Genomic DNA, 21,035 nt, shown 5'->3' on the forward strand with positions numbered 1-21,035 from the left:
GTGGGCTAGTCCTAGGCACAATAGTGTATCTGACCTGGGGAGACCTGAGGTGGGCTAGACCTAGTCACAATAGTGTATCTGACCTGGGGAGCCCTGAGGTGGGCTAGTCCTAGTCACAATAGTGTATCTGACCTGTGAAGACCTGAGGTGGGCTAGTCCTAGTCACAATAGTGAATCTGACCTGGGGAGACCTGAGGTGGGCTAGTCCTAGTCACAATAGTGTATCTGACCTGGGGAGACCTGAGGTGGGCTAGCCACAGTCAAAATGGACCACCTAACCTGAAAAGACCTGGGGAGACCTGAGGTTGACTAGTCACAGTAACAAAAGGCTATCTGACACAGGGAGACCAGAGGTGGGCTAGTCACAGTAACAATTGGCTATCTGACCTGGGGAGACCTGAGGTGGGCTAGTTACAGTAACAATAGGCTATCTGACCCCAGGAGACCAGAGGTTGGGTAGTCCTTGTTACTATACGCTATCTGAGGTGGACTAGTCACAGTAACAATAGGCTATCTGACCCCAGGAGACCTGAGGTTGGGTAGTCCTTGTTACTATACGCTATCTGAGGTGGACTAGTCACAGTCACTACAGGCTATAAAACTATCTAACCTGGGGAGACCTCAGGCAGGGTACATATGTTATACGGGTAAGAGAGTAAATCAAATATCACTATTATTACAACCTTTGTTAGAATTTACCTTGATGATAGAAATTCCCCAATCTTTCTACAGAATGCTAAAATGAAATGTGACCCATCTAATAGATGTTTTATTTCCTCTCTCCACATCCTGTATCATGGTTTGGTTGTTTATCTTACAGTTTACTTGGATTGATAAGTTTAGGGCGGTACAGGTGAACATTATATCTACCTGGATTTTTTTTCTTTTTAGGTGACTTCTCCCTCTAATTACAGGTAATAAAGGGCTGGACGATATACTCCTACCAGTGGCCACAGATGGAGCCCTACAGTAAACTTGGCACACTCTATTGAACTCAACAGAACAGATGAAAATTTTATTAAAATTACCAATCAGTTTAAAATACTTAAACATTTTTCATACCTCATCATTGTGCTTTGGTAGTACAGGGCCTTGACATGCTCTGTTATATGGCATTCTGTTAAAACCACACTTTATGACTTTTCCTCTATTCAACTAATATCAATATATATTGATTTTTCTACGTAGGAAAGAGAAAAATTAACGTTCTATCTCCTACTCCCATAATGACATCATCTGTTGGTAATATTGCTTGACGCGCCAGCGACATGTAATTTTAAAATCACAACTGTTATCGAATGGCTGTGCCCTATCTGTTGATGACAGATTTTTCAGCGTATATACCTTGTTGTTCTACGCTCTTTCTTATCCATTAAAAAGATCAATATCCATATTTTATACAAGATGTTGGCAGCGTACGAAACAGATAATCGTATTTAAAGAGAACCAGAGTCAAACAGGTAGAAAAAGCAAGAAATATCAATTTGTATTCATTTAATCCTCACCGAGTTCTGATTTCTTAGATCGTGTTCCATGACCAATCCAGCTGGTGAATTATGGATGCTTAAATAACAGGGCTGCCATTCCGCTTAATGATCCCCATTGAACATTTCTCCACCATTCACACTAGCATGTGTTTTTGGACTTCACCAGAGCGCAAAATGTTCATGGGAATGAAATATTGGAAACTTGAATCATATTCCACTGCGATACCCTAGTCAGTGATAATACCTGAACATTTTTTGAACAAAAGTCGTGTAATTTGGATGAATGAAAATGATAGGTGGGTGAGCCAGTGCTGAGTCAATCGGCCATGAACCGCAATCGGAATTATTGCACTAATGACCTCTGGATCACAAGGAAGAAATATTCCTGATCTTGTTTCAATGCATTTTATGACACACACATTGATAGCGAGTTTAGGGGTCAGTGGCGGCCAGGAATACTGTCCCCGTTTGAAATGCAAGTGCAGCTCTGCTGTATGTCTGCTACCCAACCCCCTTGTGATAAGGCCTGCTCAAGTAGCTGGTGATATACACTTGTCAATATATCATTCCCATGTGCTGTGGGGGTCAAGCTGGGTTAAAAAACATGTTCCATTCATAAAAAAAAGCCTGACTCCCTTGTAGTAAATGTGTAAAAACCTCATGAATGAAAACTGATCCTCGATCACCCTGGTGGTATAATGGAATTGGCCACCAGTAACACCATAATATGGTGTATGGGGTCAATTCTCACTTGTTGGAATATCTTCTTTTTTTTCAATTTTACATATGTTAGGTAGAGGGTTATTCGGGGAAAAAATGGAAAACTTTTTGATTTCAGATGAATTGAGTTAATGTTTTACAAGAACAATCCATTCATAGTAAGAAATTGAGCAAATCCCAAATGAACTCCAATCAAAAACAGTGTGTGTTCACTCCATATAACACAGAAGCATTTGATTTATCCGACTTTACGCTTTTAAAGAAACTTATTCAAATGTCAGAAAATGACAGCTATCAAATAGGCTGATAATTCATAACATTGAGCTTGAGGTAAAATTGTACGGTCTAATGGGACATTAAAATGTATGGTCTAATGGGACATTAAAATTGTATGGTCTAATGGGACATTAAAATGTATGGTCTAATGGGACATTAAAATTGTATGGTCTAATGGGACATTAAAATTGTATTGTCTAATGGGACAGTAAATTGTATGGTCTAATGGGACATTAAAATTGTATGGTCTAATGGGACATTAAATTGTATGGTCTAATGGGACATTAAAATTGTATGGTCTAATGAGGTAAAATTGTATGGTCTAATGGGACATTAAAATGTATGGTCTAATGGGACATAAAATGTATGGTCTAATGGGACATTAAAATGTATGGTCTAATGGGACATTAAAATTGTACGGTCTAATGGGACATTAAAATGTACCTTTGAGGTAACAAGTACCCTGTTATGTTTAAATTTCGTGATCTGCTGTAGTAAGATGAATAATTACAAAGGATTTGTTCCCTGATGAAGTGAAGAATGAACTCACTAACACTTAATTGCCTACTGAATGATCAACAATGTTTCTGGGATTGACCAAACGTTAGAACACACGACATAAGAAAAGCATTTTCTAGAAACAGCTTGTTTGCCTTAAAGCAGATTCATCAATGAAAAGGTTCTAAACACATGACCAGATTTAATTGGGAAGTTATACACAACATCATTGGTTTTACGTAATCACGTTACCATGGAGATGCACTAGAGATTAAAAAAAAATGAAATTACATTTCATGATCTAAAAAAATTCTTGAAATAATTCTGCTCTTTACATGGTTGTATTTTGTTTAATTTTGAAAATGCAATTAAAAACGAAATTAATATTATCCATTTGTTCTGAAACTCTGATTTCAGAGATATTGTATTAACATCTGTAGATTTTATTTCTAGCTCCTGGACTTGTCCCTACAACTGACTTTATAAATTTAATTAAAATAACTACATTTTTTGTATAGCATTTGTACAGTTCTATTTTATTCCAGTGTGTCCTTCAAACAATGATATAAGAACAGATCTTAAACAGGCTCCAGTCGGAGTACGCCAGTGGCGTAGCAGATAATCATCACACTACATTGCAAGAAAGGTTAACAGACTTAGCTTAATTAGCAGAAGAAAAACGAAAAAAATATTTATTTCAAGAGTTAGGAAAAACACTAAAAAAACCTGAACTAAATTGAAGGAACCAAATTGTGCTGATTAATTAAATCTCACCTGACAGATAAGATTTACTTTCTCGATGTTAAAAACATATTTCTGCTTTAGAAAAATTCACTTGTGTTAAAACCAAAATTCAACTTAAACTTTTCCATTTCATTATCACAAATCAGCTTCAATTCAATTTAATGCAAAGCTGGAGAAAATGACCTTACAAAAATCACTACAGAAAACAACACAACACAGTTGGTACTAATGTAATTATGTGTCAACATCAAGGGATTTCTGTACCTTTTTCATAGCTAAGCTGCCTTTCGTGGTGGCGGGCGTTTTCTGCTGCGACCTTGAGTAGTCCTTGGATGTTGAGGAGGAGAGTCTCTATGGAGGAAATCGAGGGTGTCTCTCCGTTCAGGAGTTCTGTAGGAAAGGGTGCGGCAGGGGCCGTGTGTTTCTCCCCAATATCACTGTTGTTGCCCGACTCACTTGGGTCCATACTGTCATCCAAGTCTACAGAAAGAAAAGTAGTTCTTTAATTCAAGGCTATATTACCAATTTCTGTTAACTATATGTTTTTACGAATGTCTTAAACGTTCTTAATGAGGTTTTTATATTAAAACTTAAAATTTAGGAAATCTGAAAATTAAAATTTGGGAAATCACAATTTAATCTATATTATTTCTTCAAAAAATTAAAAATTGAAAATGAAAATCAAGTCATTTGTTGTGAAGTTTTGATGTATGTATTTATGTAGAATTCTAATCCAAATGATTTTGCTGAAATCTTTGAAGTTCTACATTGGTATCTGGTTCATTTCAATCCATGCTGGCTTTCAAATCAAACTTATCTATATCAATTTGCTGTCATAATTGGTAGTTAAGCCATAAATAATTATCATTTCATGTTCTTTATAGAAAATACTCCCAAGCCATCAAATGTAATGGACAGGGCCATAATACTAAACTAAAACCAAAAAAACATTGCCCAGGTTCACAGCATCCATTCAGACATTTTAATGCTAATATGATTTTATCCTAGATCTCTGCAATAAATTTGAGATCTGCTAGGAAACTTGACATTAGGACTAACTAGTGGTTATCTTTGTAAGAGGATGTAAATTATATTAAAACAAGAACTGAGCAAGGCATAAATGCATATCTGTGAAGTCCCATCTCCCAAAACTTTCATCTCCGACACTCCCTACATCCCGCAGGAAACCCCCACTGCCAAACGCCTCAGCAAATCTTTTTAATACAATTACCCTGTCTCATTTATTGAGTAAATCTATAACATATCAATGATAATGATGGATGTGATCCTACACACCTTAATGTGTAGCCGACCTTCAACCCCAAAAATCATTATATCAATTTAAAATGTGATGCCATTCTCTGGTTTTATTTCTTTTCTCTATCTTCTTCACTGTGAAGATTTGGAGGCTGTGATTATCTGGGCTATAAAAATACCACAAATTTAAACCTGAAATACACTTATAATATTTTCAAACCTACATTTGAAAGGAGGGATGCAGTCTGCTGGCAATAAAATGTATATCAAACTATAAAATTTGTTTTCTCAAGAGTTTAGGCACCAGGAATCAAAAATAATTTCTCAGCAGGTCTTCAGAAATAATGGATTTAATGTATCGTTAGCGTGCAGCTATCATCTACAGAAGTATGAAATAGCCATGATCGTCAAATATGGAGAAACAGATAAAAACTGATTTTTACAAGTTTAAGCTGCATTTCCCTATTGTCCTGACAAATATTACATACGTGTAGTTTACATTCTCTAGAAAACTGTATAATATTGGGCTATCTGTTATTTTCTTGGCAACAAATTGTCAGTTAGGGGATGAACTAAGCGCTTTACAGCTGTCGTGAATTTTGGTCTGAAAATGATCAGCCCAGCATCAGGTAGAACACACTATATATGTCTACACACATCTGGTAAATTGACAATATCATACCAACTACTACTGATGTCTTACAGTTCCTTCTATCAATTAACAGGGTCTACCTATTGACCTTCCTGCCTGGCAGCCGTGAAAGAGGAAAAGGCAAAGTCACAGGAAACGGCCATAAAAACTCAACTCAGAACAGACCAAATCATTAAATTTTTATATTTGTTACAAAAGAAGAGAATGGGAAGGGTTGACGCGCTTGGGTAAAAAATATTAACCGCCTTGACGATCTATACTGAAAATTGTTCATCCGATTCATTATACCACCCAAGAGATGTTGTTTCTATGTAAAATAGTTAATAATTCATCTGGTACCTATCTGATGTCCCCTTATAAAGGAAACAGTTTACTGTTGAACTATTCAAGTACAATTGACTTTGTAAGTTGGCAGCCATTCTTTTAAATTCTCTGATCTGAGCCGTCATTGTCGGACAACAAAGAAAAGCTTTAAGCAAACCAGACAATCTTATGATATAATCCTTACACTCTCCACTAGTCAAATGACAAAGACAGATATCGACAAACAATTAATTATTGAAACAAACATTAAAAGTACCAGCAAGATCTCAGTAGATAACTTCTGCCGATGATACACCAGATTACTACCTCTGTACCTGAAGAGCTGACATAGAACAGTCCTGATATATTGATGTAACAATCCATTTCAGTTTTGTAGGTAGGATGGAATAATGTGGTTATCAACGTTTGATTTACTGGGATAAAAATGACAAATTTAATGTGTATTGAAAAAAGTACTTGTTTCTTAATGGACTCATATTCCATCCAAGACAAGATCAATCACCGGCTTGCTATCTCCCTGCCAACAGGTATATTCTACTTTCCAAAGACAAAAGAGTTCCAATAAAAATCTTAATGGCTGAAGCAAGAAAGCACTTGAGACTAATAAGCATAACCATTAACACTTAACACAGTAACCCTGGACTGGCCGACACTACCGGGGGACTCATGGAAGGCAAGCATTTAAACAAGGTCAGAGCAAAAGCATTTATACTTTTTTTTTCCACCAAGAAAAACATTACATGAAGGGTTTTTGCTTTAAAAAATTTCAATATTGAAATCTGGTCACAGCAATAAGCAAAACAATTAAAAAAAATCAAGTTTTATTTTTTGAGAATCAAAATTATGACTACCTGGTATCAATACACATTGAAAATAAACCTGTAAGGTTTGGCTTGGAAAGTCTTTTAACAAACATGTTAACCATAGATATACAGTAAAACTTCCATCAATATAAGGTAACACCCTTTTTTTTAATTTGCCATTTCACATACTGTCCACATATGTCAAGGTCCCCTTTTCTCCTTTTCTTTAGAGATCCTTTATATATTTTCCCCAAGTGTATTGCCAAACTTCTTTATAATGCCAAAATTTCTCTAGACAAATGGTGGCAGTATGACAAGGTTTTACTGTACAAAATATAAATATAAAATAAAGGCATATGGAAAGTCAAGACTAACATGTTAAATACTCATACATGTTAAGTTATACATGTAAAGACACTTTTACGGTCTAGACAAAGTATGGGAATTTTCATCTGTAGGCTGAGTTTAATATATTTTTTTTTTAAATCACCACAAATTTAATGATTTAGGACTTATACAAAATTTAACAAATATCTGGAAAAAAACTCAGAAGGCTGTTATCACTGCTCATAAAATAGTTGTCATATTGTGTTTGGTATTACCATACATTAATTGTACATTTATTATTCATCCTGCTACGACAGTGTCTTTATACTTCTCAGAGATCCTGCGGCTTCTCTCCCCATTACCCAATGCATTATTACAGCCAATCTGGAATTATCAAATTTGCCGTCACATTGCTGAGACAATTTTCAGGACATTAGGCGGTTATGAGAGTCCCACAGAAATGTCGGCTGAAATTGAATTTCCAGCTGAGATCATCAGGATGCTTTCTCCTCTAACAGACTAATTCTTCCATTGTTTTAACAAATTTATAAGATTCTTCATTCATATTAGGTCTTTTTTAATGACACAAGAAAAGCCAACGAGGACTAACATTAAACGTGACAGGTCTTTTTTTATTAGTTCCACAGAGTCCGTGATAGAGACCTGCTATTGTACTTTGTTCATCTAGTACTCGTTAAGGTAGAGTACAGCTGAGGGGTATTTATATGAGGCTGGTGTCTTAAAAGTCCGTATCAAATTCTACAATAATACTAAACTGATACAACAAACAGAGCATATGACAAGAAAATCAAATTTAATAATGAAAGTTTTAGTCATCAGAATGAGGCATACTGGAGATATCCTCAATTTTTAAAATATATTTTCTGATCCACAGATAAAATTGTTCATTCTCAGTCTATAGAAAGTACAAATTAATTTTCTATTTTTAATTATAACTCATAGTTGTTACCTTTATTAGAATCTTAAAATATTGGACATTTGATACTTTTCAGTTTTAATTTTCTTGCAAAATTATAATATCAATGTTATAAAGATTGATATACTTTAATAAAAAACTTTGGTATACATTTCATTTATGAGATATTGTATACCACTATTTTAGTTACCAACGTGACATTTTCTTCTGTTACACTATAACCAGCCAGGTTTAGAGCTGATGTATAAATTACACACTGGCTTTATGAAATATTACATATATATACAAAACATTGGAAGTCCTGATCTATAATTTACCTGTAATTAATCAATAAGACTAGTGAAGTAGAAGTTCTGTTCAGACTAAAAGCCAGGTGAACATTCAGCCACTAATTTCATGTGGTAAGCACTGAGGTGAACAAATCTACTCCTACCGTAATTAACACTCACTGATTCAGATATTAATTCTCGTCAAGAACAGAACTGAACTTCAGATCATGATTATTTAATACTCAACATGAAAATGATACCAGCTTATTAGTCATAAAGAAAATAATGGACAACTAATGAAAAATGCTAACTCAACTCCTATAACCATGGCTGGAAAAACAGTGTTCGGACGCAACAGGGACGCAACGCAACCATTAAAACCAAACAACTACAAAGGCACACAACCTGGCCAGCTTTAATCAAAGAAAACACGATCAGCCATGAAAATAGTTACAAATTAACGACAAATACCCTGTTATGACAGAGCAGGAGATTGTTCAAGCTGATGCTGTAAATGCCAGATGTGCTGGCCTGAAAGAAGGTCTAATAGGACTGGCCATTACAAGTCTGTCCCACTGTGTTACTACACCACCAACCACAGCCAAATCAAATGCTTAATTTTCTCTTTTCAATAAAATTTGTAATAAGGAGAAGATTTTTTATTTTGTGCTATAATAACGGTAGCAGTTGTCCTTATATTTTATTTATACATGGCTGAGATCATAGAGCATTCCAGCTCCAGCCTCGTGCTAGTGCACCCCTGGTCTTACAAGCTTATATTCTTAATGAGAATGGGAGATTATTGCAAAAATGGTAACTACATTTATAGGCCATTTACGAGAGGACTTGCCAAGGGAGATTACTTGCTGCAAGTCTTTGGGGTAGAAGTTTTAGTCATTGTACCATATACACTTAAACATCTAATCTCTCTGACTGCAGGAACAAAAGGAGGAGGGCTAAGACAAATGGATGATACAAAGAATAACTGTCAAGAGATTTCCCAAGGATTTTGTTATCAGAAAGAAGGCAAAAGATTTAACAGTATTGATGCATATAGAAACATCACTTGTTTGTGAGAAGAAATATTTCAACATTTTAAAATAAAAAAAAATCATGGTCATAATCAATTTTTATATTTTTCTATAAAATATTTGATATGGAAAATATACTGACATGAAAAAGTAATTTTGGTTTTTTATTTAGGGTTATTTCTTTCAGGAACATTGTATTTTATATTTTCAAATTTGTGAAAGCCAATTCAAGACATCTTTAGTATGACATTTGAACAAGAATTTGAAATGAAAGAAATAAAATAGTCTACATCTTTTGTTTATTGACAATAGATTATTAAAATTGTTTTAAATAAAAACATAATTTTGCGTTAATATTTTTTTTATTATGGTTTATGTCACCAAAACCTATTTGTCTTCCTAAGGAACAGAACTCCTAGTTGTCAGCTGTCATCTCCTGATAAATATGATAGACGTGAACTTACCGTCATCTCTCTCATCAGACAGTCTGTCGTCCTCATCATCATCGTCATCACTCTTTCCATTGGAGAACCTGTTGCTGAGGTCCTTAGTGTGTCCGTTGATGTGTAGGTTCAGAGGTTTGTTGTCTACAATTAAATACAAATATCAAACACTACAGATCTCAGATTAGCCAAACTATTACCATCAACATCACTGACGAATCTGTGGCAATAAACAAAAATTGTAATACTGTGGACAAAAGTGTGATAGCTCAGAATCTATCAATAGATTATTTACTCAATTCTATTTTTCGAGTTTCAAAATGGCAGCTTGGATTAGAAGTATAATCTGAATTTTTCAGACATATTTTTAATTTTTGAAACAGACGTTGCAATTGGAAGATGTCTGACAATTTCATATAAAACAATACTTTAATCCCAAAAATGTGTAAATCATTTTAAATGGATAAAATTTATAACAGTAACAAAAGGAAATTATTTATGTATGACATTTCCTGTATTTGTAAATCTGTCTCATGAGAAAGATTTAATAGCCATGTTTAATGTTACGCCTTATTTCAACTTTTGACAGTAAGAACTCTCTCCACCTATACAAAAAACAAACACTAGCCACACTCCACTTCATCATCACGTTCCACATCTCTTATTGCTTCATAATCATCGTATATGAATTGAAAAAATGTACAATAATGACACGGCTTCGCTGTGCAGTGGGCCAGAAACAAAACTTCTCTTGGTCAGAGCTACAGGCTGTTCGCAGTAATTTTATTGTCGGCAAACTACACTTCTGGCTGTAATGCGCCTAATCGGCCATAGATATTTTTTCAAGGAAACAAAATCAGTAATTTGCACTCCATGCCCCTGAGATATGATACGGATTACAGTAATAATGTGAGTGACCCCTAAATATTTGGCAGGAAAATCAAATATCTGATTGATCTTGTTAGGTATTTCAAGCATAAAATGCAGTGTGATCAAAAACATTTTTATATCTTGACTTTTCCTAAAACTACTTTTAGTTTCAACATCTGAATTTAAATCAAAGTAAATTGTTAAGATAAATATATTGAAACAAGTATGAAAAAATAACAAAAATGAATTATTTTAAACTGTGGACTACAATCGGAGATAATCAGATTTGTAAAGCAATAATTTCGATTGCTTTCTGTACCAGCCTGGAACCACAGAGATCTAATCACAGAAAAATTAAAGGCTCTAACATCTTTTTATTTTACAATGATCATTAAAATCTTTTTCAAAACTCATTTGAAAATTATCATGAACATGAAACTATTTCCAAGTCAAGATGAACACTTGAATGGCCGACATATCTATACAAACTACGAAGCAAAGCTTTACTTTTATTGCAAATACCATTTATGCTTTACATGGGGTAGCCCATAAAATTTCTACAACTGCAAGCAATAAAAATAAACGACTCTACATTGAAGCACATTAGCAGAGGGAAAAAAGTAAATATTACTAAAGTGAGTGGTGAGGATGTAGTGAGGATGTAGTGAGGTAGCGTGGACGCTGCCAGCCCCATACGCAGAAGTCATCCCTTCCTCGCAGGAGTCGCTACTTATCAACCTTATCAAACATTCATTTGCACCAATTTGAGTCGGAGATAAGTGCCTCCATTTTGATGAGACCAGATGAGAATTTTCTAGATTCCAACATATCACTGCTAACCCTTCTTACTTGGGGATAAGCATGGCATGCTGAATACAAATTCTTTGGAATTCTGAATGAGAATAATTGTAGGGTTTTAGGCTGTGAAAACCTTACATTTCAGAAATGCTGCTATAATTGATAATTTGACAGATTTTAGGTGTATGATAGGAAATAGCCAGGAGCTAGCACTATGGGGTGTTTATGCCAACACTAGCAGACATTCTTTTATTGACAACGTAGAAAAGCCCTGATTCTGGTCTGATAACAATTAACACATTTACTCAGAACTGTTGCCATCATTGACAGTACAATATGACCATCACATCATCATTTGAAAAATATAGTTGTAAGCGCTAAAATGATAACAAAATTTCAACTGTGAAAGAAATTAGATTAATATTTCATAACTGTGATATCTCCTAATGGCCTCCAGTGAAGGGAAAATAGAAAACTTTCATCTGGACTTAAAAAAATATATTACAGATAAAAGGGCCACACTGTCTACACTGAACACCAATAGAACAAATAGTCTAGACAGGTAACAAGTTATGCAAGGTTCCAGATACATAGAAACACATCCAACCAGATCTAGTAAAAGGTATATAATACTGCGGGTTCTGTTTAGATGTATACAGGATGGGGAGGAGGAATAAAGACCGTCAGGGCAAGAAGGTAGGGAATAAGACTCATAAGTCACAGAATCATAAGAAACTTACTGTCATATTCTGAGTTGCGGTGCAGTCTCTCAGCATCATAGTGAGGAGACACACGACCCATCTTCATGGCAGCCTCCAGACGCTCATCTCTAGATCTGTAGATATGTAAGTAAAGCAGGTGTTATACAGGTAAATAAGGTGTTATCAAATAAGTGTATACAGGTAAATCAGGTGTTATTATCAGATTTATACAGGTAAATCAGGTGTTATTATTAGATGTATACAGGTAAATCAGTTGTTATGACTAGGTGTATACAGGTAAGTCAGGTGTAATTATTAGATGTACACAGGTAAATCAAGTGTTATTACTATGTGTTTACAGGTAAATAAGGTGTAATTATTAGATGTATACAGGTAAATAAGGCGTTATAGTCAGGTGTATACAGGTAAATCAGGCAATATCACAAGGTGTATACAGGTAAATCAGGTGTTATTAAATTACTAGGTGAATACAGGTAAATCAGGTAATATAACCAGGTGTATACATGTAAATCAAGTGTTATTACTAGGTGAATACAGGTAAATCAGGTGTTATAACCAGGTGTATATAGGTAAATCAGGTGTTATAACTAAGTGTATATAGGTAGATAGGTTAACATTTAGGCAGTGGTAACTTTTCGGGTGAGGCCCAGGTGTGTACACTGTCACCTGGTATGACATATATGTTGCTATGGTTACACAGGTAGAGAGCTTACTGGTAACAAGCTTAGTGATTCTACAGGTTATCAGTCAGCAAATAGAATGCATTAGTAACTTTTTCTAGCATGTAACAATAGATCAAGTTTATCTTCACTGTACCAAGCTGTATAGTACACAAACAGAAACAGTAACTGATATTTAAATATTGATTTAGAAATGTTTTCCTGAACTTTCATCAAAGCTACATTAAACGCTGTAATATCATGATTCATTATCGTTAGCTTTGTGACTTGATAAAAAATCATTCAAAAGAGTTCAAAACAATTAACAGTACTGTGAACTTGGTACAGTAGCAGTAATTACATCAATTACAGCCATTCAACACCTGCCAAATCTCTCCATAATGCCTCCTATTACCAAAGGTTACAAATTCTTTAATTGAATAAATATGTTTTCAGAAGTATTGATGAAAACCACCACTCTCTCAGAGAAAAAAATGAATCTGATATTGTGAGTTTCTGTTTCTTTTAATGTACAAATTCCTTTTGATTAATTTTTACGACATCAGACACAACTTAATTTTCCACAAGATACAAAAAATCGAGAGAATGACAAGCTGAAGAGGAAATCTGGAACTTTCATCATCAAACCAAGAAAAGGAAAAGCAGAAATCCCTAGAAACATCATGTGAACATCAATGAGTTCTTTAATACACTGCCATCAAACAGAGTCTACACTGAAAAGGCACAACTGCCTCTTCATGTGGGATTCTGAACGTTTCATTAAAATGGTGAGAGACTAATGAGAAGACGTATAAACACAATATTTCCCTTTATCGCAATCTGATTCCAATAAGAATTAAAGTGAAATGCACACCCAGTTATTCTGGGTGTAAAATACTGCTACTCAACATATCGTTTAACATCACAAAACTCGGCTTTCTTTTGCTGTATGTATTAATGGCTGCCAGCAAAAAAGCTTAATATTTTCATGAGGGCACATCCAAAACATTTCTCAAAGATCATACAATTCTCCTTCCTTTTTTTCTCCGACTTTCATTACTTGGCAATGCCATTCAAAAATATTTTAGAGTCAAGATGCCTAATTAATATTTCTGCTTAAATTCCAAGAGGAATACATATATAGAGAAGAGTTGTATACAAATATTCTGTTGACTGTTAGTAGCACTGTCAAGCAGTTGGTCATTACAGATAAAAGGCCGTCCTACAGAACATTGTGTGGGTTGACTTTCCCCTCACAAGTGTGTCGCAAAGAGACATCAGACTGCCTTTTATCTAAACGAAACATTTTTTCCTTGATAATGCTCCCCAACGACTGTTCAGAGAATCATGCGAAGTGCTATTTATGCATAGCAGTCAAGATCTGTTGTGTTTGTTACCACGACCAGAGTGGTCTCCCTTTGGTATGTTTTCAAATATGCTTGAATGCTTCAGGAATTTGTTTGCTCAAATTCAATCAGTCCTACTCCATTGAATTAAACAGTTTCAATTGTGGCATTTTATGCATTTTTTTTTTAAAATAGGAGTCATTGTAAGTATTTGTAGAAATTATTAGATTTTGCTGTGTATTTGAAAGGTAGGAAAGTACATAACAGCAGAGAGTTGATGAACTTTGGGTATCTTAAATATTCATTAACGACAGTGACTCATAATTCAACAATTAATTAACTCATAATTCAACAATTAATTAACTCATAATTCAAAAATTTAAAGGTGCTTGTATTTTTATCACATTTTCTCATATACTTAATAACTGATAGAAAACATAAGGTTATATTTTATCAGATATCTTTTTCTGCAATTTATATATTATCTCAGAAAAGAAAAAATGCTAAAGATGTATGACTGATGGGTATATATCAAGGTAATGGTGTAACCTAGGCTGGTCTGTACTGCTAGAAGTCTGCCGACATTACATCCCTACAACATGTCTGATTTTAGAATCTTACTTAAGAAGATTAACACAGTAAATATTCAAAGTTTTGAGAATCTTTTCATGAAGAAGGACATCAGCTGCTGGGAGGATCTAGGATCTCCACACAACAAAGCTTGTCCTACCCTGCAAAGCAATACTAGATAAGGACACAGACATGTGTTTTCGGGTAATTTTACAGAATGTCTTGTACTTTTGAAATTGACATTATCTCCAAGTAGAAGCTCGATATACAAAGTCGATGAATAAGATAATAAAACCGTTTGATATAGAGACTGTTTTTGATAGAAGTAGCATAATTTTAGACTAAAAGTGAACAGTGTGAGTGCGTTTACTTTTCACTTTGGTGATGATCCGACTGTAAATATCAGCCCAAATTAAATATATTTCACATTTTGATGAAAGACATCTGGACTGAAGTTCTCTCTTTGAATCCCAAAGGAAATGATCGCTCGTCATCCGTTAATTACATCTATTAATACCCACAAATCCTTGTTCCATCCTCTCTCCTCAATTCTAATTTCCTGAATGAACAAACTCCCTACAAAACAAACCTAAAAGCCCTAATTCATTAGACATTTGTAGATATATCATTTCATTTCCACACAAAATTCCCTTTCATTTGGACATGGCTTATACATATTGATTCAATAAAACAACAGCTCACTCAGAGGATCAATTTTCATCAAAGGGAAAATGAAGTAATTTTGACATTAGGCAAGAAACTAAATTTTCACAGCTTTTGTAAAAGACTAGCACATCCCCGTATCTAACCATGTTCTACCATAGGATTGTCATTAATAGCACAATCTAATTATTTCTTGAAAGCTGGAATTTTCACTGTTGCTGCTATCCACTCAGATATAAACGCATTATATAACTTATATCTAAAGAAACAGAGCAATGAAATGCTATTTTATTGAAATGTTTCATTTTGGAAATGGAAATTATGCTTCTGATGTAGGATTCCATTTAGAACAATCTCCCATCTAAAGCAAACACAAATGTTGGTAACCAAACAGAATGATTATTTCCTGTATATATGGTTGCCATCGTTCAAGTCAGGCTGACTTTCCTACAGGAAGGAAAGCGTCTTTTCACACAAGCATTAGGTTATATGTTAACCTTATGGCCTGTCAGATTTAATTATATCTCATATCCAACAGCCAGCGATGGAACAGAAAAAGAAAAAAACTTATCAAATTTGAAATCCTCCAAAAGTTTGCCTCTTTACATCTGCCATTATATCTGCAGATTGTCGAATTGCACCAAATGATCGGGTCATGTGGGGCCCTCGGGACTAACAATGGCAGATTAAAGGGAGATAAGTTAGCACCATGTCTTTGAAGATGTTTTATTTGCTATCATAAGGTTGTAAAGTTGTCATCCAAGAGGATAATTCCAAAAGTATGTAAGTCTTTCCACCATTCTGAAGGATAATTCTATAATTTTACTAGCTGTCAGCTGAGAAAATCTTAAATCTTTTGATGTTAAATACAGCTTTTGGATTAATTTCAAAGAAAACCTCGTATTTTGTCCGTTTCAACTTGTTTTCATCCCTAAAACTGACCTGACTGACCATGTTCTATGTGTGAGAGATTTTTATTTCCTGGGAAATTATATTTCTTTTAATTGTCTGTACCATGTTGGGTACTGATGCAGCTCCTCAGTACACGGTGTCAAGGTCATGTGATTGCTCCTGACCCTAATAACACATGCATTCGCCCATAAATGTATCACTCCTCATCATAACTCTGATGTAATATAGACCAGAAAATGAAATATAAACAATAGCATGAAAGTCAGTTGAAACAAGAACATTCCTTATGTTTGACAGATATCAAAGGTTTACGGTCTGAGATGTGGTATGACCCGAAAGTTCATCTATTTTTCATAGTGAACATATAAATACTGCCAAGAATTTCTGTTGGTTTTATTGAATGTTTAACGTGTTTATAGATTCAATTTTGATCGTTAGATATCTTGAAGATTTGAAATGAAGACTATTTTCTTTCTTTATTAAAAAAGAATCTTACTAGTGTACTTTAGATGTCTCCGTAGGAAGCTTTGAGTGACTTACGAAGTCTGTTGGAGTGCACATGCATTACCTGACTGGTGATATGTAATTGTATATAATACTCCTCTATACACATCAGACTCCTTTTCATACACAAATCCAACCCAGGTGCTCCACTAATAATAAAACACATTCTGCGAGTTAACAATTTAAACATGACACTCAATCCATCTGGCTGATGTCTATCATTATACTTACCATATATGCCCAATGGGTCACATAGACCTCACCCAAATTATGTACAGAAAATTTAATTTGCAGGAAGGCATGATATTATAAAACTGTTTAAAACAGGAAAATTGACAAGAAAAATGGAATTTCCTGGTATGTGTAAATGTGACCACCCAGATAGTTTTGATTATTGGCGAGCACATTGAGAATTAGAGGTTTTCCGCTGGTGTTTCCCTAAGTGAGGAGGATCAGAGCTAAAACCCAGACCTACAACTGCTTTGTGTAGAACACCCCCTCCACAAATTACATCTCTGGTCAACAATGGTACACAAGAACCTCTTACCATTCAAATCCAAGAAATTCATGTCCTTGGAAATAGACAGAATGTAACAAAAAAGGAAATCCCAAACCAAGAAACATAATACTGTATAATAAAATATTGGTAACCTATGGTTGTAAGAAAATTTGGGAAAAAAAAGATACACAAAAAAAATGGCTTACAAGAGATTGCTGGCTAGCAGGTGGCATAAAAGGTTGTTATGTCCGCAACATGGTTATTAAGGCAGGGAAAATATCCAGAAATGGAATCCGTTACAGCTTAAAAAGGAGAAACATCAGAAATGGATAGAGTGGTAGGCATTAATTTGTATCTTAAACCTTGGAAGATGAAGGAAGAAAAATTCTTAATAGGAAACACGTCTTGTGGCAGAGAAGATTTCTACATCTGAATAGGTCAAACGGTACAGCATACACAATCAATAGGAAATCGAGGCTTTTAACAGCAATTGGGGAAATTATATCAGTTTCTTTGTACGTATCATGGAAATCTGCGAGAAAATCCAACTCAAAGACATGGTAATTTCGCCTCAGACAAAAGCTTTCCCGATAAATACACGGTTTTGAGTTTTAAAAGCATATTTGCCAAAATGGAAGGATTTTAGACAGAAGAACTTAGCATGTGTTGGTCTCAATGTAAGGTATTACTGGAAAACCATGTGCAATTTAGACAATCTCAAAACTATATGCATTGTCTGAAGGAGAGACAGTGGTATTTACTGGGCACCTTTTATTGCCCGCGTCGCCTGGGCCCAAGAGGCTAACAGACACCGCTAGTTACTCGTCTTATATCACTACCCTAAGAACATAAACAAATCCCATTGTCCAAGTCCGCCATGCTAGAGAACAGAGCTTTCTAGCCATCCTATATCACAATGTCTCAATATCCATCCACGGAATAGAAAGTTTGAGGAAACCCATATAAACAACATCATGTCTGAGTTAGTCGGTCTAATAGACACTTTGTTCCCAGCTATAGACAATACAAGTATGACAACACACATTATTTCCATTGAATAAAAGCCCAATTTGGAAAAATGGCCAAAATGGACCAATTTGCCAAATGTAAAGATCGGGAAATGTCATATAACGGGTCACAAACAAAGATAAAGGACTGGAGTTTTGTATTTATTTGTTTCTTTTTTTTTAATATCTTTATAAAGTCGTATTATTTCAGAGAGAACATTTGATCGTTCATTACAAATTTACAAAAGAGACCATCATTGTATTTGTCATTTCTTCCTGAGAGTTCTATTTGGGATAAAAACCTTTATAATTCCAACTACATGTACTTATAAGAAATATTAATCTAGAGAAACAAGTTTATTGATTTGATCCGAATGATTGCAAATCCAATTATGACCCAATTCTATAATTGACCTAAGCAATGTGTTATTTTTAATATTTGAAAACTCCTTTTTTTGGCCATCAGTGCCTCGAGTACACGGAGGGGATAATTACTGGTTATGTATTTCTTGTACTGAGTGCATGCCCTGATGTAAATCAGTACGTTATGGAAATAGCAAAATGATACAGAACTTCGAATGAGGCCCAATCGGGGCAATCTGTTATACCAACACACTAATAACGGTAACGGTCAACTTATCAACTTCATATTGAATCAGGTTTTACATCAATTTCCAGGTAAAAAATGGCTCAATATTCCAATAAATTTTCATCTCTATACCCTTATCTTGTATTTCAATTACATTTCATTTGTGATTATCAGAAATAGTTTGACAATTTTTGTGATTGTTACACCAAGCGAACCTGTAAACTGTTATCCTGGAACACGATCACTACAAAATAAACATTAGCCTGCACCAGAAAGATTCCTTTAATAACCATGATAACTCTAATTGAATATTTATTGATAACGCAGGACTGTGCAGCTTGGTTTATCAGCTAAGTCTTATCAGTCATTTCAAATTTAGCCAATTCTATCTCAACTAACTATAAACATTATGCAGTAAATGTACATATAGATTGGCCAGTTATGTCTCGCCTCCACGCCAATAAACGCTTCATTTCTACCAGTCTCACACCTGATAGCATTCGAGAGGTATATTTCATAAATATCACAAACATTTTACATACAAATCTATAATTCTTTTGCAAATAAAAAATACCTGTATCCACTGCTATTACTTTTATTATCTGCTAGTACTATATAAGTAATGACACACATAGAAATGGGTTACCTTGGTGACATAAGGTCAGATTCTGAGCTTGACCTGTCCTTGATGATGGAACCATCGGGCCGCAGGCCCAGATGGGTTGCCATAGCGATGGATGTGGGAGGGGAGATCATTGGATGGTTCAGTGGCATGAACGGAAGTGGTCCCATGGCATACGGGTGGTGGGCAAATCCGTTGAACAAGGACTTCCTGTCTGTAAGTAAATTTGAAAGACCTGGTGAAAATTAAAAACAGTCAAATACTGTGACAAAACATCAAATACAGACCTGCAAACAATTGAAATTGTTATTACAATATGAAAACAAATTCTCTTTTAAATTGTTGTATTATCAATGTAATAAAATGGTGCAGGGGAGATAACAACTTTAATCAATCAGAGACATTGTCTATGACTGGTGCCAATTACACCACAAACTTTAATCTATTATAAACCATATACTTGTAGATATTTAAAAAGTACAAGTACAAAATTGATAGCTACCAAGGCAATATAATCTTATTGTGTTTTTTTAATGTTCTCTATCACACCATGACTGGCGGATTATCATTTCAATAGAGTACATACTGCCGTCGTCACTGGTTGATATTAGGCCCTTGACGTCCAAGATACCGCCGTGTTCTGTGGTATTGAAATGGTGATTAAGCTCCAAACAACTATTTAGTGCATTGTTGACTTCATATTTAATATTTATCTGTAATTTACTATTTAAAAGGTTTATATTGAAATGTAAAGCTTATTACAAAATGGCACCCATCCCTGTTTTTCTTGAAATGGTAATCAGTCAAACTGTGATTCTGATTGGTAGGTATTAAACAAAGGGGCAGATAACTCTTTATCTGGAGCACATAAAAATGGTACAATATGTACATCACTGCTCTTCAGATAAGTTATACTCAATTGAGAGTAAACCTACTCTTGAAAGTGTCTTCACAGGTCTGGTTTGTGAAAATATAAACTCTAAAGATCCTTCTGTGAGAAAGAATCAAAAGTCTAATGTTCTTCTGTGAAAGTGATAAGCCAATAAAAGGAGGGAGTAAATGTAGGTGATTGGGAAATCTGTTACGGGAGGAATGTACACTTCAACACAGAAATCTTATAAGGCTGAAGATTCAACACAGCACAATTTTATCACTTCAATTTCATACGTTTGACTTAATCTTTCAAATTTCGGATAATGTTTTCTCTCCTGTTGTAATTTCTATCATTATGCAATCTACTTGTTCAAATGCCAATTGAATGGAAGATAAATGAAATCAAAATTGTGTACAAACTATCATCAAAAATTCTCTACTGCATTTATCTGTAAAGTACAGAGTTTGTGTTAATTTCGTTTTTCTAGCCGAGTTGATTATGGATAGAGAAACCATGTATTAGCACACTCTTGTCCCAGATAGCATCTCATCTCGACAAGCAAATCTCCACAGAAAACTGTCAATGTTTTTTTCTATTATTTCTCAAGTACTGTAATACATCAAGCACTTGGA

The 21,035-nt window shown here is 34.7% G+C and overlaps 1 protein-coding gene across 2 annotated transcripts in view; it reads right to left on the reverse strand.

Moving 5' to 3' along the window:
* The window catches only part of LOC110441590 (dachshund homolog 1-like), a 95,451-nt gene that overhangs the window by 19,100 nt on the left and 55,316 nt on the right, over positions 1-21,035 (reverse strand). Inside the window, exons 3-6 of one of the 2 annotated variants that reach the window (XM_021484782.1) lie at positions 19,554-19,743; positions 12,177-12,271; positions 9,790-9,912; positions 3,990-4,205 (exon numbers count right to left, since the gene is read on the reverse strand). In XM_021484782.1, coding sequence (XP_021340457.1) covers positions 3,990-4,205; positions 9,790-9,912; positions 12,177-12,271; positions 19,554-19,743 — 624 coding nt within the window. Of the gene's footprint in view, positions 1-3,989; positions 4,206-9,789; positions 9,913-12,176; positions 12,272-19,553; positions 19,765-21,035 lie in introns of both variants that reach the window. The other variant, XM_021484781.1, reaches the window with a different exon arrangement.

The sequence above is a fragment of the Mizuhopecten yessoensis genome, unplaced genomic scaffold (assembly GCF_002113885.1).
Source record: "Mizuhopecten yessoensis strain PY_sf001 unplaced genomic scaffold, ASM211388v2 scaffold716047, whole genome shotgun sequence".
In the NCBI taxonomy this organism is placed as follows: Eukaryota; Metazoa; Mollusca; class Bivalvia; order Pectinida; family Pectinidae; genus Mizuhopecten; species Mizuhopecten yessoensis.